Below are 21,693 nucleotides of genomic sequence, written 5' to 3' on the forward strand. Positions count from 1 at the left end.
CGTACATATATTCAAAACACTGACCCTCTCATTCCCATCACGTAGTTAACCCTTCAGCTTCTCCACCGGCCGAATCCCCAAAACAAGCCATACCAGACATCTCCCTTCATCCTTCCATCAATAGCTTACCGGATCCGCCAGGTGCTCGGTTACCTACCACCAACGACAATCCACCTTATACCCATTCAGCCCTTTGCTCTCATCAGAGAAACACCCGTCAACACCAATCGCCACTCCCGGATCTTTGCATCCCTGCTCTGTATAGACCGTCACTAGTGTAGGTATCATCAATGTCAGCATTCGTCTTTCCACCTTGACTGCATACCCCCTCCCCTTTCAACCCCTTCTACCCCCCCCCCCCCCCTTCCTTTCCCCATCGTAATATAGCTCTTCCTTGAAAAGTAAAGTTCCCTCCTTCATACCTTGACCAAGCCCAGCCGCTTCCTATACCTACCTCTACCTACCAAAAACAAAAGCCAGTGATTACATCAAGAAGAACAACACCAGATGAGAAAAGGACCAGCCTACCATGACACCTAGCATCCAGGAACCCCACACTTAGACTCCGGCTCTCGTACAATCCTATACAAGTCCCCGTGGCCTGCGAGCGAGAGAGGGTGTACCCCGTTGACCAGTTTTTGTCATCACAGTAAAGTTCGGTAAAGGATCGGAGGGAGGTGATTACGGGGTCTGTTGTTGTTGTATTTGTTGTATTTGTTTTTGTATTATTCTGACAGCGGACGGTGGCGGTTTGGGCGAGGAGAAGGAGGAAGATGGAGGTGAGAGTGGGGGATTTCATATTTGGAGATGTTGTTTCGTGGTTATGGTTTACTGGAGGAGGAGGTCGGATGGGTTCGCTGGATGGCAAGACGGACGGTGAGTTGTGAAGTCAAGGGAAGAGATGGGAAAGAAGAGAGAGAGAGAGAGGGAGGGAGGAAACTATAAGGGTGGGTAAGGGGATGTTACATGGTGCCTTGATTCTTGAAGTATAAACCCCTTTAGTTGCAACACCCCAACCTCTGATGCTTGTACCCTAAAGAAACTCATTACGAAACCAGCGGAGTGTGCCAGATTTTCAGGTTTATACTGGGACTGCCAACTGCTTGTTGTAATTCCGCTTGTGAGATCCGGTTTTTGCGTCAACACAGGTAAGGTTTTGGTATGAGCAAGCACTTACACCCTTATATCGGGGTTTGTTAACCCACCATTCCGGTCCATCGGCGGTGTTCTACAGTGAAAACCCCTGCAAATGCTAAACCCCTCCTTTTGCTAAAACCCTACTTGCTACAAGAAAAATCATTACCGGAGCTTGGTTCCGACCATAGGCGCTTTCACAGTATATATCCCGTATGACAGTGTACTAGTTGTATTGCATGCTTGCTGTGTCTGAGGCGTGTAATCATAGCTGCATTTCTTCTTCGCGTGGCTTTTGTACGTCTTCGTCAAGTACGATATTTGGGATTTTGGATGACACTACCCCTATTTGTCTTATAGGAGGGAGAATCCAAATTTACGAAACGAAGGCGCTGTTCCATTCTCCTCCCCCGCTTCACCAAGGTGTGAGGAATGTGATGCTACACTCCTACGCCGTTTGTCAACCACGGCGTGGGTCAGCCCGACACCATCATCGTATTTCCAGTCATGCCACAAGTTACGCCTTTCTTATGCTTCGCCGATAGCCGAGATGTTGCCAGATGCTCACATGGAGATCAATAATACTTTCAGAGCGCAGAATTCTTAACAGGTGATCTCAATACCCGCGTACGCTGTCTATTTGTTTGATGGTAATGCATCACGTTGCTATCTCCTGCATAAACCTCCTGTTAACGCCGAAATGTAGTAAAGGCCTCCCGAACCATAAATCAATACAGATTTGACCCTTTTGATCATCTGACAGGCGAAAGATGTGAAGATTATGTTTTTGGTTTGTTGGCATAGGGGGCTTGAGAAGCTATTTGGTGGTTCGCTTTCCTTGTTTGAATGCCTGCCTCTTCCACGTTATGGGGGCAAGAGTGCGTCGCTTGTTAGTTGGCAACAGTATATACGAAGTCTCGCATGGAGTAGCCCTTGGTTCTATCAGTTCCCCCCCGCTTCGTTTGCTCTTGCCGCAAAGCAACCATCGCCTTGTATTTCCAGTGCATACAGCACAGGCCTGTGTGGGATCCCCCATGTTGGAAAGTTTTGTCATACCCATTGTATAGAGCTGGCGCTTACGACGAAGATACCTGGTCCTTCATCCGCCAGATGAACCCTTAAGTTTTGAGGCAGAACGGGTGACTATAGGGGACTTTGCTTTGGGACCTGTCCCCTTGTGGGGGGTCTTTGGACCCCTGGGCGTCCTGGTCCTTTGTTGATCTTCGACTCCGGTGCCACCAGACAGGGAGGTGGTTGAACTGATGGCAGTGATGTGCTTGGGCTGCACAACCGAGGGGCAGGGCCCAACCAAGTCAGACACGAGGCTAGACGCCTAGTCCTCCACCTCCATGCCCTCATCGGTGGTTTCCTTCTCCTCGTCACCCAAAGTCATGTCCAATATTCTAGCGTATTGCACAGTCAACCGGTGGAGATCGCGGAATTTGCCTGTTGTTGTGAAGTTAGAACAGTCATGCATAACACTTGTTGGAAGGAAGTAGCACTGGTAGACTCACCCAAGATTAGGACAACACCCTGTAGAAGGTCCTTGCGGTCCCACCCGCAAAGCTTGTCCTGCTTGCTAAACCAACCCTCTCCATCATCTGCGTCTCGCAAAACGCCTCCGATCAGGCTATTCAGTAGCTCCTCAACCTTGGTCTTTTGATTTTCGGCCCCGATCCTTTTGGCGTACATGAAAAGGTAGAGCCTGAACTCTTCCCGTGCGCCCAAGGCAAAAGCACCCGCAATGCGGTTCTCAAGGTGAGCAATGCTGACACTGCTTTCGAAGTTCTCAAACCCGTCTCTTGCCAAGAGGGCCTTGACAAGGCGCTGGAGTGTGTAGGCCCGGCCTTTGAGCAGGAATTCAGTCGTGGTATGGCGTTCGAGGTATGGGATGATTCCGGCCGAGACGTTGGTCTCTCCTTCCCCGTTCTTAGCTCCCGAAACCGGGCCCACAGCTGTTGTCTGTAGCGCGCTGACTGAAGAGTCGTTGCTGTTCCAGTACTGGCTTCCCACGGCCCACCAAGATTCTGACAGCCGTTGCCAAGCGTACAAGCTCGTTGAATAATAGAAGCCGTCTCCGTTGCTCAAAGTCACAACAATGACACCAGAACTGTTCAGATGAGCAGATGTCACACCAGGCGCTGGAGTTGCGCCGTGAGGTGACAGAGAGGTCATTGCAACGTCGAGGATGGGAGCTAGAGAAACAGGTGGGTGAGGTGACGACATCGTCTTGATGTTGTAGACATGGCATAGACCAACTGCGGTAACGCAAAGCAACCACGAATCTCTTGCTTCGAGAATGACAGGCTGTGACTCCAGCATGATGGCATTCATAAGCCTACGTCCCGCCGGGCTCCATGTGTGAAGTGTTCCATCCTCACATGCCGCAGCCCAGAAATGCTTGCTTCCAGCAACCAGGATAATGGCACGGGGTAAGAAATCCTGCCATAGCAGGGCACCACGTTTAGTGGCAGTGATACGTGCGGGTTCGCGAATATGCGCAGGATTTTTCGCCTCCAGAACAATGTTCTCTGGAACCTTTGTCGCGTCTTCTAGGCTGGTCTCCTCTTGTAGAACGCCCCTTTCAAGCGGTCGAAGAATGTGCGATCGAATCTTGGGGACAGCCAGCCTGACCTGAGAGTAGGCAATGTTGGGGCTAATGACGGCGGGTCGCAGGAATTCAGGGGTAGGCACAAGGCCATGAGCGGGTGCTGAAAGAGGCGCTGGCTCCAGACCCTCAACCCCATTTACTACTATAGGGACAGGACCAGTAGCTGAGCGTTTGGCAGAAGGCTCCTCCTCCTCCTCATCCTCCACGATAACTGCCTTTCTCTTGTTTCCCAGTAGCATCGCCGCAATACCGCCCCGAGGTAGACCGTCATATGGTTTTGAGAGATCCAATATCGTTTGGGGGTTGTCGTTTTGAACCGGTTTTGTCGAGCTTGCGCCAACCAGCTGTGCCTGCGGTAAAGATGATAAGCCTGTTCCGGATGATGAAACGAGCAAAGGCGCAACTCTCTTCTTGCCATCCTTTGTGATCGTAACGCGCGATTTCAGCTCGGCAATTCGTTCGGCCGTCTTATCGGCGCTTTCCTCCTCGGGCTTCTCTGGGGGAGCTGGGGTTGTTGTACCGTTTGTATCGGCAGCCTTTCCTGCTGGCTTGACGCCATTGGTTGTAGTGGCGGTTTCCTTTTGCGCAGGACCTGGATCCCCCATCAACGCACCCATTCTTGATTCAGCTCCTCGCAATTCTTTCTCCTTGCTGTGATTCTCTAGGTGAAGACCGTCAACATCTTCGGCAGTCCCCATTCCCTTTCTGGATCCGCCGTACTTTTGCAAGGCCTTGTCATTTTCTTCTGATTTCGCTACCCATCCAAGCTCTCCCGTCTCGAATTGGGCAGCAATCACACCACCATCTAGACTAGCAGCGAAGACTGTCTGACCATCTGGAGTCCAAGCGAGATCGGAAACTGATTTGGACGCTATGTCCTGGACTATCAGGACTGGCCGAGATGTGTTTGTGTTCCAGATAGTCAGGGTTTTATCTTGTCCGGCAGACGCAATGACTGTTACCAAGCCGGGAGAGGCAGCGCCATTGGCGTTTGAGTTTTCGTCTGGTTTCTGGGTATAGAACAAGCGAGGTGAAAACATGCAGACCTCAGTAGGGGCTTCATGTCCAATCAAGTTGATCTCGCTGTCCCAGCCAGTCCGCTCTATGATAGCAATACTGCTAACGGGGCCGTTGACTGCATTGGCCGCAGCGATGTGGTTACCGTCAGGAGACCAGCTGCACCTCCGGAAGTATGTCGTCAGCGGCGAGTGCTTGAACGGGACGCTAATCGAGGTTTCCAGGATGAAGTTGTTGACCATGTCGTGCTGGGTTGCGTTTGGCGCTGGCGCGGTGTAGCGGAAGATCTTGATGGTCCTGTCATCGCTTGCCGTGGCAAAGAACTTGTTGGCCGGATCGAACGTAATGCCTTTGACGTGACTTTGATGTACCGCCAGCGTCTTGAGTTTCTCAAACGTATGCCCAGACCACACGACAATCTTGGAATCGAGACCGACGGACACGAGGAGCGAGTTGTCAGGGGACCAGGCGAGGTCTTGCACATCGTTGTCGTGGCCAACTAGTCGCTTATACGTCTTCCAGTTCTCGACTGGGGGCGGTTCGTTCGTACCTGAGAACCTAGTCAGCACTGTGGCCCTCTACCCGTGACTGCCTATTTGTCCCAGCATGTCTGACCATACCAAAGGTGGATGTGTGAGATGGCGGGTTGCTGTCGAGATGGTAGATGCAGATGATCTTGTCGTCGGCACCGGAAGCGAGATAGCGGCCGTTGGGTGAGAAGCGAACGGAATGGATGGTTCCGAGATGGTGGCTCATGTGGCAGAGCTGCCGGGGTTTCGTGTAGTTTCTGTCATGGGAGTTGAAGATGGCCTCGACGGACCAGACGCGCACATGGCCATCTCCGCCGGCGGTAGCCAGTCTCTTGCCGTCGGGAGAGACGTGGCAGCTGTACACTTCAAAGTCCTTTTGTTCGCCTACAAGCCAAGACAAGACAAGAGTTAGCTGGGGATTCGATCATAAGCCAAACAATATGGCGTGCAACGTTGTCGATTGCCGCAAGCTGGAGACACAATGGAAACAGAGGATGTGCTCGGAACTGAAGCTGCCAAGGTCAAACGCACCACTATGGCTTAGCCATGAAGGCTTGATAAGATGCATGTTTGGATCGAGTCTCTCAACCGATATGGTGTATTCATGTCGGGTGCGACGCCGTCAGTCCAGGGGAGTTGTCCGAGCAAAGACAACAACGGCCGGCCAACTTTTTTGTTTGTGAAGGTGGTACTGTAGTGGAAATAGGTGGAATGGAGGGATTCTGATTGGGATGCGCGACGGGCAACGGGGACGATGGATTGCCCGCGCCGCGTCAGGCAGTTAGGTAGTTGTTGCCCCGGCCGCCTGGGGCTGCTCTTCGTTCCGCCCGTCCAGGGGTGGCTGTTTCTGTTCTACCTCTAGTTCTGGAAACAGCCAATTGATAGGCACAAATAGGGCCCAGAGACACTAGACTACTGTGCGGGTGACGCCGTTGTTGTTTTGACGCCCGGCAAGAGCCTGGGCTTGCACTGCTCTGGGGCTGGCTTGGGAGCTTGGGAGCTTCTAGGTAGCATACGGATTGATTCCGTCCCCGGCCGGCTCCCCTCTGTTGCCCATGAGATTTACACGTCTTGGCAGGCCCAGCACCTATGGTAATCTTGCAGTGAAGCCGGGGATTCCATGGCGCTATTGCCCCCGGCATCTGCGTGATGGCGGGTTTGCCTGCCCTGTAAGAGATGCAGCTGTGGCCGAATGGCTCTGTTCAGTTCCTTCCATCAACCTTCTGTAAGAACTTCTTTGGAATTTCCTCATCCGTTTCAACAACTTTGAACAAATCATTACCAGGCAAGATCTCGACGGCCTTGGTCGCTTTTGTGTTTACTGCTTCTTCCTCACTTTTCATATCATATTAAATTATCCCTTTGATCGATCCCATCTTAGCATCGAAACTCAGCTAAACCTCGTGGTTGAATCGATCACGAGCGCCTTGATTCTAGTCCACCTCCATCACCTTCCCGCTTCAAGACATTTGGCCAGGTACACACAGCACCCTACAGTTTCACGCCGCACATCTCAGGTTGTGCCCTGTCACCAGGAACATAAGAACGGCAGACCGGATATGTCCCTATGAACTCTACCCGGTCTCGATTGGCATCACTGGGCAAGACTTGTCCCACATGTCATAGTCAGTCAAACGGAATATGGCCGGTGGTCCACCAGAGTTCGGTAACACATTCGCTATTTGCGATTTCATCAGGTACACACAGGAGACACCAACAGACAGACCAAACAAAAGACAGAATAACCCAATATCCGGATTGCACGATTCACAAACTCCGAACATCAACCGGCAGAGATATCCAAACAAAAAAATGCATGACGAGTGACGACAAACGTGGGCCAAGCTCCTCCCGCCTTCTGTCTTTCGGCGAAGAACGGGCGGAGACGGTTTGGATGGTGATCCAGCTTACTCGGCGGCAGCAACAGGAGCAGCGACGGGGGCAGCGGCAGCCTTCTTCTTGGGCGCAGCCTTAGGCTTTGGCTCCTTCAGTGCCAGACGTTAGCCAGAGTGAAAGATGCCAGCGGGGGAATTAGGTGGAAGGTAGATGACACGGTACCTTTGGCTCCGCGGCCGCCTTGTCGGCCTTCTTCTCCGCCTTGTCGGCCGTCTTTCCAGCCTTCTTCTCGACCTTTTCCGCCACAGCCTTGACCTGTAGCGTGAGTTAACATCGAGATGCCGCACAGGGAAGTGATCATGCACTTCGGCCAAGAGGACCGCACATGGACCACTATAAATCTAGTAGGGGAGAGCGCTTGCCTTCTTCGCAACGGTGCTCTCCTTCTTCGGGGCCGCCTTCTTGGTTACGCCCGTAGGCTTGGCGCCCTTCGCGGGCGCAACCTTGGGCTCCTCAGAAGCTGCGGGCTTGGGCTTGGTAGTCCGCTTGACCGCCGGCGCGGTGTCGACGACGGGGAAGACGCGCGGCTTGGAGTTGCCGGTTTGCGACCGAGTACCTTCGCGAGCCATGTTGTCGTGATTAAAGTATATTTGGAAACTGAAAAGGCAGACGTATGAGCGTACTATTACGGTTGAGAGAGCGCGACTACAAGACAGGGCAAAGCGTTGGGCGCAAATGCGGTTGCGGAGAAGATCTCGCGAAACAAGCCCCGCGCAAACATTGCGCAAGCGACACAACATGCGATGCGCCAGATGTCGCAAGCTGGGGGGTTTGACTTACAGTACAATAATACAACAGCAGCGAAAATGAAGCAAAAATGCTCTTCGCGAAGATACGGTGGACTAAAGCTCTTCTCACCAAAGGGCCAGATAAGGAAGAGGAGAGGAGAGGAGAGGAGGGGAGGGAAGGGGAAAGAAGAGAGGTGTGTCTTAAGGTATGTCGTCGCGGGTCGCAAACGAAAAAACAACAATGGTACGGTAGGTCGGGCGGCGGGCACCACACACCAAAACAACGAGGTTGGGGGGGCCTCGAGCATCGGCGGACTATTGGACTCGTAATAAACACCCACCTTTTCTGATCAAGCAGGGCTACGACATTCGTGGACCTCACAAGCTCCTCCTTTCCGCTTCTCTCGTTGCAATGGCGGCCAGAGCCAGCGCCAGGAAAGGAGCTCCAACCGGGCCTCGAGCTGGCCGGATGTCGGGCGCTGTGCCGTGCTGTGCTGCTGCTGGCTGCTGAAATGAGCAAGGAGCTTGTTTTCTTTTGCCGCTGATAAGAGTAATCCGTAACGCTAAAAGCTTCTCCAGGAAGCCCGGAGGCGTCTCTCCAAGCAGCCGCTGGCGGGAGACCAGGCAGTGGCCCGGCCTAGGCTCTAAGTGGATGGGTCCATTGGCGGTAGTGGTAAGAGAGAAAAAAAGCTACCTCAGCACATGATGAAAAAGGACATTACCGCCCTTTTGCTCAGTCGACCGACTCCCTGACCGGCAACGGGAAAGTTGCAGAAAGCCGGGTGGTGGAAACAATGTGTTGTGATCCCTCGGTAACAGGATAGCCAAGGCCTTGTTGAGATACTTAGGTGGGTATGGTCGCCATGGTTTTGCACAGTCTGTACTGACTGAACTGAACGACCGTTGGCGGTTGCCACGTTGTCAGCCTACACATTAAGCCTGTGTGTGCCGCACGGAATCCAGGATGTGGAATGGAATGGGCTTCTTAGCATGACACTGACGTAGCCAGGGCAACTTGAGCGTCCGAAGACCGGCGGTCCAAGTCTGGGTGACTCGAGAGAGCACCATTTGAGGATGTTTTAGGAAACAGGAAGATGGTCAAGATCCCTCACAAGATCAGTGGTTTGACACGTCGAATTCGAGAGCACCATCTGATCTTGGTCTGCAAGGGAATGCCCTGTCGGCCCGAACGCCCGTTTTCCTTTGGTTCCCAAGCTGACGGATCATAGCTCTGCATAGCTTTGTCGAGATCGCACGGTAAGGATGGGACCCACAAACGTCTTTTCCCAGGGGACATCGGTCGGTGAACCCCACGTGCATGGTCCCTGGGATCGGTGCTTGGGTAGGTGAGGATTTGAAGCTATTCAGATATTTGGGTTGCGTGGTGTTGGTAGCTCACGGCGGCGGATAAAGAAAGGTTCAGAGTGAGACGTAGACCAATCAATGAGGATCATTCTATCTGACACTCGAACGGCAAAATGAAAAAATGTACTCACATCAAGCCATGCTCACAGTAAAGTCGAAGAGTCGAAGCTCGAGGCAAGGAAATGGAAAGAGCGCAGAAGCCACGATCACCGACAGGCATCATCGTCGAAGTAGTGTACCGGGACGGTGTAAATCACCCACAGGCCACAGCGGGTGCAGTGGAAGGAACCCCACGCTTCAGGGGCAGCAACTGCAGGGTCCAATAGCGCACTACACAAACACCACTGCGCAGTAGTGTAGGTAGAGGTATACATAGAGGTAGTTGAGCGTATTCCCATAGATTCTATCTAACTAATATCTGCCATGACAACAACCTAACAGCTGCCAGAGATGAAGTGAATGGCATCATGCTATTCCATGGGAAGGCAAGCTTTATGCTGTGTGGGCTGTCACTTGTACGTATCGCGACTCCCACGACCATGCCTGTATCTGATACCAAGAGTTCACAACAGTAGAGGTACTCACAATTGAGGCAGGATGTACGCAGTACGGTACATGGTACTTGGAGGTGGTTCGTCTCACAGTTACTGGCGGGACTGGCATCGTTCCCAGAATCAGCTGAAGATTGGTCGATTGCTGGGGTCAGATACCTATTCCCGGCGCTACACCTAGTATAGTTTAGTTGTACCAAATCGACGACGAGTACAGTCGCCTGGAGAAATATGAAAATCATTGAATCCTATCCAGACGCTCAACAACAATCCAGTTTGGCTAATTCCCTCATAACTCTCTTCCATGGTTTTGCCATGATCAGACTGCGGGTATCCTTATTTGTTATGCGGGAGGATGCTCAGATAGTGATCTCCACCTACCGTTGAACCTCGACCGTCATCGCACTAACAAAGCGGATCACCCAAACTTTAGTTATTTGCCTACGACTCACTCCCGGATCTCAAGCTTTCAACTTTCAAGCTGGCGGGCACCCAGAGCCTGACGCTTATTCACCTATTTTTTGACACCTGCGGGCGATGGCCCGCCTCCGCCCCTCCCTACGGCTATTCCCCTTGGGTCTACCGCGCCTTGCACTCAGCCGCCACACGCGATTCGCGCTCCTCCTCATCCTGACAGCTGCCCTCATCGAAGTCTTCCTTCACACACAACGATGGGCCGTCCGACAACCCGAGCACGAGCTCGACGAGCCCTTTTACACGTCATGTCAAGAACCCGCCATTGACCAACCGCGCGAGAAGGCAGCGATGGTGATGCTGGTCCGCAACCAGGAGCTGATGAAGGCGCTCAAGACGGTGCAGAGCATTGAGAAACACTTCAATCAGTGGTTTCACTACCCCATCGTCTTCCTGAACGATGAGCCGTTCAGCAAGGAGTTCATCAGCGCCATGAACGCGACTGTGAGTGGGGAAGCGAGGTTCGAGCTCGTGCCGAAGAAGGAATGGCTGTTTCCCGAGTGGATGGATGTGGCGGATGCGAAGGCATCTATCAAAGCACAGGGGGAGGCGGGGATCCTGTATGCTGGGTTGGAAACTTATCACCACATGTGTCGGTTTTACTCTGGGTGAGTCTAGCCACGGTTCTCCGTTGCTTCCTCCACCCACGTTTCTTCTAACCTCCCCATTCTGTTCCCCTTCACAGCAAATTCTACACCCTCGAAGCACTCAAAGACTACGCCTGGTACTGGCGGATCGAGCCAGACGTCGAGTTCTACTGTTCCATTACCTACGACCCTTTTGTCGAAATGGCCAAGCACGACAAAGTGTACGGTTTCACCATCGCTCTGCCAGAGGAGCCGCGGACGTGCCCAAGCCTCTTCCGCAAGATGGCCGACTACAAGGAGTTGAACAACATTCCGACCACGGAGCTGTGGAAGGCCACGATAGCTGCTTCATGGGTGCCTTGGCCACTCCGCCCCTTCATGGGTTGGTTTCGGCACCGCGACCGCTCTGGCGATGGGTGGAGTTTGTGTCATTACTGGTCCAACTTTGAAATTGCCAACCTGGACTTTTTTCGGGGAAAGGACTATCAGCGGTTGTTTGAGTATCTTGATAAGACTGGGGGATTTTACTACGAGCGGGTACGTTGTTTCTTATTTTCACCAGGACAATCTTCAGACCAGGGTACTGACACCTTTACGTCGTTTTCAGTGGGGTGACGCAGCCGTCCATTCTCTTGCTTTGCACATGCTTCTTCCTTCCCACAAAGTTCACCACTTTGAAGACTTTGGTTACCGCCACGACTGGTATTACCAATGTCCAGCCAATGCACCAAATGGTCAACTGTTCGAGTCGAAGCTACTTCCTGATGGTCCATATAGCCCAGAACGTGAAGGCGGTATTGGATGCCGGTGCGAGTGTGACGGGCGGAGGACTCGGAACTTTCCAGCGTATTGCACGAATAAGCTCAAAGAACCTAATACGGCCAGGCGTCTGAGTATGGTAGAATCGGTTCGCAGCTGGTTCCCATGACGTCTTCCAGAGATAATGAGAATCTGAAGATCAAGCCTTTTCTGAGCTGGCACATAGAGATGCGAAACTTGAGATGATTTAGCATTGAGCCGGTGTTTGGGAAAATGGTAGAGGATACTGTGTAGCGTCCACGGTATCACCTCCCAGAAATGCAAACCATTAACGATTACCACTAAGAATTACCACACGAGATGTTTCAACAACGATACCGTTCTAGGGCACCAAAGCGCCTTTGGTCCCTTCATCGAACCCCCTTACCAAACCTTAGTTCCTGGTGACCTCGACAAACACCGAACGCCGAATCAAGTATCAACCGCACCATACCCCTCCAAACCGGAACCTTAAGATACCCAGGGGTTGCCCATTATAACTCTATCTCCTCTTTCCGACCGCACTCCCCCATCTACAAGTCATCCTCCAAGAACCTTCTCACCAGCAAATTAAACCTCGTATCCTTCGTCCTAATCACCTCGGGCGTCAACCACTTCAAATACCTATCCCAGGCCATCTGCCCCCAAGCATGATACGCCATCTGATTCTCAAACAATCCTCCTCCATTCCTGGCAATCTGTCCCTCCCAAAACTCCTTTTCCTCTTTCATTTTCAAGGGGGTATGCATCCACTCGATGTGTCTCCATGTCCAAGTGGGCCAGAAGAAGGCATCAGGAGGTAAGGCGCAGACATCTCCCTTTGCTGTAGCATCTTTCCCATCTTCATTTCCCCTTGCCTCTTCTTTACCTATATGTACCACATCGTCACCGCTTTTGTCGTTCCTTCCTTGCTCAGCAAGTTCCTTGGGCAACAAGACACTCCGATAATTCCACGCTTCCTTCTCCAAGTCCACATTCTCGTAGGTGTCCAGCCATCGCCTGATGAACGTCGCGTTGGGGCGAGCGACAATAACGGCGTTGCATAGACCCCAGCGGCTGCCGCCTTCGTAGCCTAGCAATGTGTCCCGCTGGTGATCACCTCCTCCTCCTCTACCTCCTCCTGGGGATAATAACAAGGGGGAAAAGGAGCGGAAAGCAAAGACGTCTATATCCAGATAAATCCCCCCCTGTTCCAACAGGATTTGCAGCCTCAGAGTGTCAGACAGATGAGCATACTGCGTTCCTTCCTCTTCTGGTGGTGGCGGGTGGTGAACCAGCCTAAACTTGTCCGGCCACTTCTGAGCCAGCCTCCGGATCCAGGGGTTTGAGAGCGGATCGGCGCCCGGATCAGGAGACGGGGGAGATGAGAGGTACGTATAGTGCAAGTTTAGGACGGTCGGCTGTAGAGAAACCAGAGCGGCGCGCACTGCGAGGTAGGACAGGAAGTCAAAGTGCCCGGCTGAGGGGTGAGACTGCGGGTTTGCGAGGCCGTAGATGAAGTGGACTATGTTGGGGATTGATCCTTCTCGTGAGAAGTGGGATGGATGACCACTTTCAATTTCCTTGTTACTGTTGCTCCCGGACCCGGACCCGGACACGGGAAAAGGGACATGGCCGCCGCCGCCGCCACCACCACCACCACCACCTCCACGGAGACAGGCGAGCTCGGAGTCGGTGGGTGTGAAGGCTTGTTCGATGGAGCGCTGGCCGGAGAAGGGATTTGTTTGGCGGACGTAATCACCGTAGTAGTAAAGATAGGGGAAGAAGATGTAGGTGAGAATGAGGCCGGTTATGACGGGTAGGACACGCCGGGTGAGTTTTGTTATCATAATTTGAGTGAGAACGAAGTGAGTCTGGAAGCTTCGACGAGCTGGCGGCTTGTGGACAGGGATCAACCCAATAAAAAAAATCAAGAACGGTAAACTTAAAAGGTCTGGAAAGGCTGGATTATGGTAGTTGTGATTTGATGTTTCGTCACTGTCATGTTAAATTGGAGTGCCTTCCAAAGAGGAAATAAATCGTTACGGTGAAATGAAGCCGAAGGAAGGGAAGTGAGGGGAAGACATTGATGGAAACAGACGCCGTTGCACAAAATCGAGCATGTTTTTCTAGTTTAGCCCGCGCGGTCATAGTACGGAGCTCAGAGGACGGCGATCACCTCCATTCTTGAATATTTAGAATATCAGCTAGACTTACTTGATGATGGTTGTGGGGTTTGGGTGGGACCTTTTCCTCAAGGCCCCCTTTTTATGAGAGTGGATTGAGAAAACTGAAGCTGAAGACTCCCGCCAGCCTAAGCTCCAAGTGCATTTTGCCTCAGTTGTGAATATCATGTATCATAGTACATCCAGTCCCAATGCGCGCATGCAGTGCCACAAGTGTGTTCAGCCGCGGAAGGAACCTTCGCGCTCGCTGTCTCTCCGCACTTGCCGCTTGTCCTTGGTTGACTGCGGGAATGCGCATGTCTACGGCCCGGTGCAACTGACAGGAACCCAGCTACTCAATCGTCTGGCGGGAGGACAGCTTGAGACGATAACTTCACTGCGACGAGTTGCCTCCCGCTTTCAAACACATGTTCGGACCGGTCCAAACAAGTTAAAATATCTACCACTAAGTATCTACCAGTGTATGTTTTGAGGCGACAAGTGACCATGATGGTTTACATTAGTCTTTGTGAGGTCGACGACATACCTGTAGGTGCAACCCTCGAGACTGTGTCTGCTCACCTGTACTCTACAGGTTTCTTGTTGCTCCTACTTGTTTCACCGTCGGGTTCACTACAGGTAAGGATCTTGTACAACCCATTGTGAGCCTCTGAGGATGATGATGATGTTCCCCTCTTCCATCAGTTCGCACTCTGCCCTTCATATCCCGTCCAAGCTGGCTGCCCGTGAAGTGAATGTGTGCCTGCTACCGGCTCGAACGATAAGTCAATGAAAAGCACAAGGCCTTGTTGTTTGACTTGCCTTGATACACTTGTCAGCGAGCAATATCCATCCTCCCATCAAGTGTTACAATGAAATTGAGAATAGATACGTTACCGGTTGGGCACGCACAGTACATGATCAAATTTGTTCCTATATAAAGGAAGGACTGATTGTAAATGCAAGAACGAGGAGAAAACTGGAGAATAATAGAGGGCTCATTCCCGAAATGACTGCGCTACAGCAGCAGATTCGGAACGAATTACAATCGTTACAGCTCCATGTCTTGGTATATCTATCCTCGATACTGTTGTAGAGGGCACGATGGTTGAGCTGATGGGTTTATCGCACGGCTCGAGACTGATGGCGGTCAAAAGTCGAAATGGAAGGTTGAGTGGTCAGTCTTGGGGCGTTGATGGGAAGGCACAAAAGGGCAACATACAAGTCCCTTAGGTGATCGATTCCAGACGGCTTTCTATAACTCCTCGTCGGTCTAATTATCTCTACTCTTCTCTTTGTCATACCCTCGGGTATGTCCCTGGTCGTCCGGCCTTCGTCAGGAGAAGGGCACGGGTTCTTGAAATAGTTTTGTCAACTCGCTCGTCTGTTGCGCGTTGTTCTTGAGCAGTTGACATCGGGCATTCTGAGTTTGGTCAACTAGTTTAATTTTCAAGAGGCGATATGGAATTAAGGACGCGGAGTTCGCAGTTGTGATTCTTCTCGGTGGTTTTCCTTTAGTAGAGAAACAGCTTCAAGGTACTTGATACTCGGGATTAGCAATAAAGCACCGAGAACGGATCAAGAACAAAACGACACATGTGGAGCTTTTACCTCGTGACTATGTCATTGTTGACATTAGGGGCAGTCAATGACAATAACAGGGGTTGGAGGTTATGATACGTTCGGATACATGTAGAGGCTCGGCCCGAGTGACCAAGTCCCACTAGCCGAGAGCCCATGCCCTTTCTGGCGTTGTAATGAGTCATTTGCATTGATACTACCTTGACTTGTAGTAGTTAGTGTACATGTAGTAGTTATGGCTCCTTCTGGGACGGTGAATATATATATATGTATATATATATATATAAGGCACGTCTTATGCATGGAAGTAGTCACTCAACTCGAGAAACACATTCAAAACCAACATTGACTATTTTCGTGATTGAACCAACTAGGCCAAACCACAATCCAGACAAATCTCAAGATGACTCCCAAGGACCACATACGCAGCTGGACCCGTGAGGTCGACAACACCATCTACACTTACTCAACCGACCCAAACCTAGTTGACCTCGCCGCCCTCAACACTGCTCTGGCTTCCGACACCGTCTGGTGGGGGCGAGACCTGCCAGAGGAGGCGTTGAAGCGGATGGTAGAGCACTCATACAACTTTGCGCTATATGTCACAGAGAAGGGATACAGTGAACAAGGTAAGGGCTTACAGTTCAAGAGCAGACAAATACACAAACACACACACGCACAAGACTCGCTCATGCTAACACAGCCCCACCTTCAAAAAGACAGCTCCAGCCAGCAGCCGCCCCCAAAGCAACAAATGATCGGTTACGCCCGCCTGATAACCGACTACGTAACCTTTGGCTACCTAACCGACGTCTATGTGCTGCCCGCGTACCAATGCAAAGGGCTCGGCGCCTGGATGATGGAGTGTCTCAATGAGGCGGTGGAGCAGTGGCCCGAGCTGAGGCGGGTCATGCTGTTCACGGGCGACGCGTACGCCGCGAAGCTATATGAGAGGACGCTGGGGATGAAGGATACGAAGGAGAGTGGGGGAAAGTTGATAATCATGCAGAGGAGGGGGCTGGGGGCCGTAGCGAGGAAGATGGGAGATTAAGTCAGTACGGAAAGGGAGACACAAGAAGGATTTGGTTCAATGGTGGTATATCATGAGACAAACGAGTTAGTCATGTCATCTGAGTTTGGTATGTGCAGCAGGCAGGTAGGTCGGCAGACGTTGATTGGTTACTGGGAATCTTATCTTGAACAGAAAATAACGGGAAAAGAAATTTCACGCCTTCGCTGTTGCTGGTCCCGTCTTCTTGTACGCCCCGCCGTTTTGCCTCCTCAGCTCAATGGCACGCTTATACGGGGGTGCCGTGGGTGGCTGAACCGGGTCGAGTGAGACGTGGTCATCTGGGAGCTTGTAGGACGCATCCGAGTCGAAAGCGGACAAATCGCCACAGGCGACAAAGGGGGCCACCCATCGAATATCCTTCAGGGGCTCGTTGGTGAGGTCCTCCACCTCGACGTCGTAGATGCCATCCTTATCTGCTGGCGTCTGAGTGGCACTCTTTGTTGTTGGTTCCTCCTTGGCTTGCTTCTCGGCCAACATCTCGGCAAGCTTGTTGCCGACGCCAAGAGGTTCTTCGAGGTTGGCTGTGAAACCCTCAGGAGGCTGGAAGTTGATGCAGACGATGAAGGCCTCGACACTGCTGGCGCGCGAAGAGCGGGGCTTGGCGACGTAAACCTTTTCGAAGAAGACCTTCAGCTGGGCGTAGAGAAGGTCGACGTTGCGGCCCCGGAAGATCTTGGCGACGAACTTGCCGCCAGGCTTGAGGACGCAGAGGGCGAGGTTGAGGGCTGCGAAGAGGAGCTGTGACTGGACGTAGATGTCAAGATCATGCAGGCCTGTGACGTCGGGCGCACCATCGCTGATGACCAGATCCACTGGGTGTGAGGCTTGCGGGTTCATGGTGCTTGGGTCGAAATCGGGGTCCAACGCCTTAAGCAAAAGCGGAACGGTGGCGGGATGTGTGATGTCGGCTCGGAGAGTGATGATTCCTGGCAGAGGGCTGATGGGCTGCAAGTCGATGGACACAATCTTGACCTGTTCCCTGGGAGCCGGCGTGCTCTCCTGAGTCGCCTGCACCCTCTGAACCTCATCCTGAGCGTCTTGCTTCTCGGGAAAGACGTTGAGCATCTGTTGGCGGAACTTGGCCTCACGGTCTTGCCAAGCACACCGGCCGAACTTCTCTCCCTTGATGAGAACCCTCGATAGAACCTGAGACCAGGAACCGGGGGCAGCGCAGAGATCGACCACACGAGTGACATTTTCAAACAAGTTGAATTCTGATGGGAACGCTCGGTGTTAGCGGTGATACACTTCTTTACATTACATATGCAATAAACAGTTCTTACCTTCGTCTAGTTGAAGAAGCTTGAAGGCACTTCTGGCACGCCATCCTTGCTCCTTTGCAAGGCGATAGTAGGCATCACGCTTGTCTTTTGATGATTTCCCCATTTTGAATGCTTCGCTCTCACTTACTTGTGTCGAATAATGAAGTGCCGCGAGTGGGTGACGAGAGTGAATGACGGGAGCTTGTGAAAGAGACTGGGCCCCACTTTTGCCTGGTGACGGGTCGCTGTCGCTGGGCGCCGATTTGGGTCCGTCTGCTGCAAATAGTCACCGCCAAAAAGGATTCTGCCGGCATAATTATCGAGCACCTTGGCGGCCCCAGCACTCGCACACCATAGACGCGCATACTTGGAGGGAAGGACTTTGGCGATAAACGAAAGCTTTGAATCATAAGATGTCGTCTCATGTTTTGTTTCCTCCATCAAAGTCAGACTGATTGTTTCCACGTCCTATTCTGTCGGCACCCTCTACACTACAAGCTTGTTAGCCAGACCTGGAATAGGTAGGCGGTGTCATTTACAGCACATGGGCTAGCCTGTTCCAGCTAGAGGCTGCTGCAACCCAGCTGCAAGGTGGAGCCAAAATTTCCATTTCACTTTTACAGCCATTTTCACTGAGCAGTGTCAACAACACCCTTCAAATCAAAGTTCATCAGTGCATCCAACAACCTCAAGCACTCAAACCCGACACCCTTTTCCACCCGAAAACGACGACATATTCACACCATGGCCGTCGATAAGAAGCGCAAGAACACAAAAGCCCCCGCCAGCGGGCCAAAGCGCCGCAAGACGCAACCGTCGTCTAAGCAGATCAAGCGACCTGTTTCCGTTGATGCGCTGGCATGGAAGACGGTCGACATTCCTGAAATGTTCGATGATGCGGAGGGTTTCTTTGGTTTGGAGGAAATTACCGGTGTTGACATTGTAAAGGATGGCGATGTTGTCAAGTTCGTAAGTTGGGTCATGGATGATGACAGCGACAGGACATGAATGAACTCACATATGTCTTTAGATGGCTGCGGTCCCCAAGTCGGAGGCAGAGGTAGAAGATGACGGCGAAGAGTTTGGTGGTTTCGACGACGAAGAGACACCGAAACCTGCTGGAAATGCGGACCAGGAAGTCAAGACATCAGAAACCAAGGCCGAAGCTGCGAGTACTCCAGCCAAGGAAAAGAAGGCCTCCAAGGACCAGAGGAAGCCAAAGGAGCAGCAAAAGCAGCAAAAGCAGCAAAAGCAACAGCCAAAGAAGGAGCAGCCAAATAAGGCAGCGAATAAGAAGAACGCCGAGGACAAGAAGAAGGCCCGCAAGAACGAGAAAACTACTGTCGAGCCGAAGGACCCCGAACTAGAAACCGATCTTTTCACCAAACTGGAGGAGCTTCCTGAGCCTGAAGAGGAGGAAATTGATATGTCCGAATGGGTGCCACTCGATTTGTCACCTCGTATGATCTCGTCCATCGCCAAACTCAGGTTCTCCAAGCCCACCGTGATTCAGTCCAAGGCTATTCCCGAGATCATGGCTGGTCACGACGTTATCGGAAAAGCATCCACCGGTTCGGGAAAGACGTTGGCATTCGGAATTCCCGTCATCGAAAGCTGGTTGAGCGCTGCTGAGACGAGGAAGCAGAACAAGGAAGAGAGAAAGGGCGCTACAGCGCTGATTTTGTCACCCACCAGAGAACTTGCCCAGCAGATCAGAGACCATCTTCAAGCGCTTTGCAAAGGTCTTCCTACAGCACCTTACATTTGCTCGGTTCTTGGTGGCATGGCCGTACAGAAGCAAAAACGACAGCTCCAGGTCGCCGATATCGTCATTGCGACCCCGGGCAGAATGTGGGAGGTTATGAGCTCAGATAACTCTGTGCTCGCTTCTCTGAGGAACATCTCCTTCCTCGTGTTGGATGAGGCAGATAGACTTCTTAAGGACGGTCACTTCAAGGAGGCCGAGGAGATTTTCAAGGCTCTTGACAGGCCACCGGTGGAAGAGAACAATGAGGATCAGAAGATGGGCGGTACTGATGAGGAGGGACAGGAAGAGGAAGAAGAGGACAGCGAGGAGGAGGAGGAGGAGGAGGAAGAGCACGTCAACAAGAGGCAGACTCTCATTTTCTCCGCCACGTTCAACAAGAACTTGCAGCAAAAGTTGGCCGGAAAATCCAAGTTCAAGGCGACGAGCACCCAGGACATGGAGTATCTTCTCCAGAAGCTGAACTTCCGCGAAACCCCCAAGTTTGTCGACGCCAATCCCGTCCACCAAATGGCCGAGAACCTCAAGGAGGGTCTCATTATGTGCGGCGACATGGAGAAGGATCTCTACCTCTATGCCACTCTCATGCTCCAGCCCACACGGCGCGCGCTTGTATTCACCAACTCGGTCAACTCTGTCCGTCGCCTAACCCCCCTCCTCGAGAACCTCAATCTTCCAGCCTTCCCTCTCCACTCGGGCATGATCCAGCAAGCCCGTCTGCGCTCTATCGACCGCTTCAAGGCCAACGAAGGCGCAAAGAAAAAGAACGGTTCTGCAGCTATCCTGGTCGCTACCGATGTTGCTGCCCGTGGTCTCGATATCCCCGACGTCGACCTCGTCATCCACTACCACGTCCCGCGCGCCGCCGAGGACTACGTGCACCGCTCCGGCCGTACCGCCCGTGCCTCCAACTCGGGCACGAGCATCCTGCTCTGCGGGCCCAAAGAAGCCGTGCCGACGCAGCGCCTCGTTGCCAAGGTGCACGCCCAGGCCGAGGTCAAGGCCGGCAACTCGGGCAACAACACCAAGAAGCTCGTTTCGAGCGGACTTCGCACCATCGATATCGACCGGCGCATCGTCGCCAAGTTGCGGGAGCGCGTCGACTTGGCCAAGAAGATCGCGGATGCGGTGCAGGCCAAGACCATGGGTGGAAAAGAGGACGATTGGATGAAGAAGGCGGCAGAGGACTTGGGCGTCGACTATGACTCGGAAGAGCTTGAGAAGGCGGGCAAGTGGGGTGGCAAGGGTAGCTCCAAGAAGCAGAAGCAGAAGGAGGCACAGCAGATGAGCAAGGGCGAGTTGGCGTCGCTGAGGGCTGCGTTGAGAGACCTCTTGAGCAAGAGGATCAACACGGGCGTCAGCGAGAGGTACCTCACTGGACTGGATGTTAGTGAGCTGCTGAAGGGCGAGCAGGGGCTGTTTTTGGGCCAGGTGGACGGATTGGGCTTGGATGATTAGACGCAGATTCATGGCTGTGGTATTGCATGTTTCCTTTCACGGTTAACCATTTAATTCTGAGCGGTGATCTACATATAGTATCCGGTCTCTTCACTCTGAGTAAGATGTCTTGTATTTTTTCTCTCGTGTTTTGTTCTATAAGGCACTAAAAGAACAGTTCACGTCTTGGACTGTGCTGCCAAGTGAGACAGGGTCCATGGGTCCATCAAGGTCTCCATCTTCCCCATGGCCTAGATTCTCAGTTGCTGTGGAAAGTTGAGATTCGATGCGACGTTCCCGGTTTCGGTTTCATCATCCGGAGAACATTCCGATCCGCCGCTATGATTTTCTCCACCCGGCCCGTCGAAGTACCCCACCCCGAGCAGCAGGGTATGCGAACTTGTTGTCACTTGTCAGGCTTGTCCGCTTCCTTGTGCAGCGAACGTGACGGCCAAGCATTGGGGCACTTTGTTATCATTCTGCTTCCTGTCTGGGCGGGCCGTCGGTTTGGTGCTTCATTCAAGGGCATCTGAGCAACGAGCAAGGAAAACGTCACTCTTGCCGCGCCGTACAGTCTGCTGCGTGGATGGCCTCAGGAGGTTTCACAGAAGAGAGGGACTGACTGATGATTTTTTTTTTTAAAAAAAAAAAAGAGAGAAAAAAGACAAGAACCGAAACTGACACCCCACTGTATCCGTACTCTCATTTGTACAGTACACTATACAACTACTAACAGCAGTG

General features: G+C 52.3%; 7 protein-coding genes across 7 annotated transcripts; 3 read left to right on the top strand and 4 right to left on the bottom strand.

Annotated features, from left to right (window-relative positions):
• Nucleotides 1-1,409: 1,409 nt before the first annotated feature.
• Nucleotides 1,410-6,127, bottom strand: NCU04035 (hir-1). The gene is made up of 4 exons (XM_952557.3): nucleotides 5,824-6,127; nucleotides 5,383-5,676; nucleotides 2,649-5,312; nucleotides 1,410-2,580 (listed from the first exon to the last, which is right to left on the bottom strand). The coding sequence occupies exons 1-4, from the start codon at nucleotides 5,858-5,860 to the stop codon at nucleotides 2,468-2,470; spliced, it is 3,108 nt and encodes a 1,035-aa protein (XP_957650.2). The 5' UTR covers nucleotides 5,861-6,127; the 3' UTR covers nucleotides 1,410-2,467.
• A 777-nt stretch (nucleotides 6,128-6,904) lies between these two features.
• On the bottom strand, nucleotides 6,905-8,134 carry NCU04036 (hypothetical protein). Its single transcript, XM_952558.2, has 4 exons — nucleotides 7,969-8,134; nucleotides 7,551-7,785; nucleotides 7,351-7,443; nucleotides 6,905-7,277 (listed from the first exon to the last, which is right to left on the bottom strand). Exons 2-4 carry the CDS (start codon nucleotides 7,755-7,757, stop codon nucleotides 7,200-7,202), a joined length of 378 nt encoding a protein of 125 aa, XP_957651.2. The 5' UTR covers nucleotides 7,758-7,785; nucleotides 7,969-8,134; the 3' UTR covers nucleotides 6,905-7,199.
• Nucleotides 8,135-10,065: 1,931 nt separating this feature from the next.
• On the top strand, nucleotides 10,066-12,026 carry NCU04037 (hypothetical protein). The gene is made up of 3 exons (XM_952559.2): nucleotides 10,066-10,914; nucleotides 10,992-11,430; nucleotides 11,501-12,026. The coding sequence occupies exons 1-3, from the start codon at nucleotides 10,370-10,372 to the stop codon at nucleotides 11,819-11,821; spliced, it is 1,305 nt and encodes a 434-aa protein (XP_957652.1). The 5' UTR covers nucleotides 10,066-10,369; the 3' UTR covers nucleotides 11,822-12,026.
• Nucleotides 12,027-12,224: 198 nt separating this feature from the next.
• NCU04038 (hypothetical protein) lies at nucleotides 12,225-13,520 on the bottom strand (the record flags this gene model as incomplete). Its single annotated transcript, XM_952560.2, has 2 exons — nucleotides 12,225-12,801; nucleotides 12,928-13,520. The coding sequence occupies 2 exons, from the start codon at nucleotides 13,518-13,520 to the stop codon at nucleotides 12,225-12,227; spliced, it is 1,170 nt and encodes a 389-aa protein (XP_957653.2).
• Nucleotides 13,521-15,658: 2,138 nt separating this feature from the next.
• Nucleotides 15,659-17,425, top strand: NCU04039 (GNAT family N-acetyltransferase). Its single transcript, XM_952561.2, has 2 exons — nucleotides 15,659-16,045; nucleotides 16,136-17,425. The coding sequence occupies exons 1-2, from the start codon at nucleotides 15,820-15,822 to the stop codon at nucleotides 16,465-16,467; spliced, it is 558 nt and encodes a 185-aa protein (XP_957654.1). The 5' UTR covers nucleotides 15,659-15,819; the 3' UTR covers nucleotides 16,468-17,425.
• On the bottom strand, nucleotides 16,475-17,965 carry NCU04040 (tRNA (uridine-2'-O-)-methyltransferase TRM7). The gene is made up of 2 exons (XM_952562.2): nucleotides 17,772-17,965; nucleotides 16,475-17,702 (listed from the first exon to the last, which is right to left on the bottom strand). The coding sequence occupies exons 1-2, from the start codon at nucleotides 17,872-17,874 to the stop codon at nucleotides 16,642-16,644; spliced, it is 1,164 nt and encodes a 387-aa protein (XP_957655.1). The 5' UTR covers nucleotides 17,875-17,965; the 3' UTR covers nucleotides 16,475-16,641.
• A 446-nt stretch (nucleotides 17,966-18,411) lies between these two features.
• On the top strand, nucleotides 18,412-21,109 carry NCU04041 (ATP-dependent RNA helicase mak-5). Its single transcript, XM_952563.2, has 2 exons — nucleotides 18,412-18,719; nucleotides 18,781-21,109. Exons 1-2 carry the CDS (start codon nucleotides 18,495-18,497, stop codon nucleotides 20,971-20,973), a joined length of 2,418 nt encoding a protein of 805 aa, XP_957656.1. The 5' UTR covers nucleotides 18,412-18,494; the 3' UTR covers nucleotides 20,974-21,109.
• The last annotated feature ends 584 nt before the right edge of the window (nucleotides 21,110-21,693 follow it).

The sequence above is a fragment of the Neurospora crassa genome, linkage group VI, assembly GCF_000182925.2.
Source record: "Neurospora crassa OR74A linkage group VI, whole genome shotgun sequence".
In the NCBI taxonomy this organism is placed as follows: domain Eukaryota; kingdom Fungi; phylum Ascomycota; class Sordariomycetes; order Sordariales; family Sordariaceae; genus Neurospora; species Neurospora crassa.

Excerpts from the sequence above, each read along its gene's own strand:
- NCU04035 (XM_952557.3), bottom strand. The coding sequence starts at position 5,860 with ATGCATCTTATCAAGCCTTCATGGCTAAGCCATAGTG. Across the intron at positions 5,313-5,382 it reads ATCTCACACATCCACCTTTG|GTACGAACGAACCGCCCCCA; the intron begins GTATGGTCAGAC and ends CTAGGTTCTCAG. Across the intron at positions 2,581-2,648 it reads GGGTGTTGTCCTAATCTTGG|GCAAATTCCGCGATCTCCAC; the intron begins GTGAGTCTACCA and ends TCACAACAACAG.
- NCU04036 (XM_952558.2), bottom strand. The coding sequence starts at position 7,757 with ATGGCTCGCGAAGGTACTCGGTCGCAAACCGGCAACTCCAAGCCGCGC. Across the intron at positions 7,444-7,550 it reads AGAGCACCGTTGCGAAGAAG|GTCAAGGCTGTGGCGGAAAA; the intron begins GCAAGCGCTCTC and ends CTCACGCTACAG. Across the intron at positions 7,278-7,350 it reads AGGCGGCCGCGGAGCCAAAG|GAGCCAAAGCCTAAGGCTGC; the intron begins GTACCGTGTCAT and ends CTGGCACTGAAG.
- NCU04037 (XM_952559.2), top strand. The coding sequence starts at position 10,370 with ATGGCCCGCCTCCGCCCCTCCCTACGGCTATTCCCCTTGGGTCTACCG. Across the intron at positions 10,915-10,991 it reads ATGTGTCGGTTTTACTCTGG|CAAATTCTACACCCTCGAAG; the intron begins GTGAGTCTAGCC and ends TCCCCTTCACAG. Across the intron at positions 11,431-11,500 it reads GGGGATTTTACTACGAGCGG|TGGGGTGACGCAGCCGTCCA; the intron begins GTACGTTGTTTC and ends CGTCGTTTTCAG.
- NCU04039 (XM_952561.2), top strand. The coding sequence starts at position 15,820 with ATGACTCCCAAGGACCACATACGCAGCTGGACCCGTGAGGTCGACAAC. Across the intron at positions 16,046-16,135 it reads GAAGGGATACAGTGAACAAG|ACAGCTCCAGCCAGCAGCCG; the intron begins GTAAGGGCTTAC and ends ACCTTCAAAAAG.
- NCU04040 (XM_952562.2), bottom strand. The coding sequence starts at position 17,874 with ATGGGGAAATCATCAAAAGACAAGCGTGATGCCTACTATCGCCTTGCA. Across the intron at positions 17,703-17,771 it reads GCTTCTTCAACTAGACGAAG|AATTCAACTTGTTTGAAAAT; the intron begins GTAAGAACTGTT and ends CGTTCCCATCAG.
- NCU04041 (XM_952563.2), top strand. The coding sequence starts at position 18,495 with ATGGCCGTCGATAAGAAGCGCAAGAACACAAAAGCCCCCGCCAGCGGG. Across the intron at positions 18,720-18,780 it reads ATGGCGATGTTGTCAAGTTC|ATGGCTGCGGTCCCCAAGTC; the intron begins GTAAGTTGGGTC and ends ATATGTCTTTAG.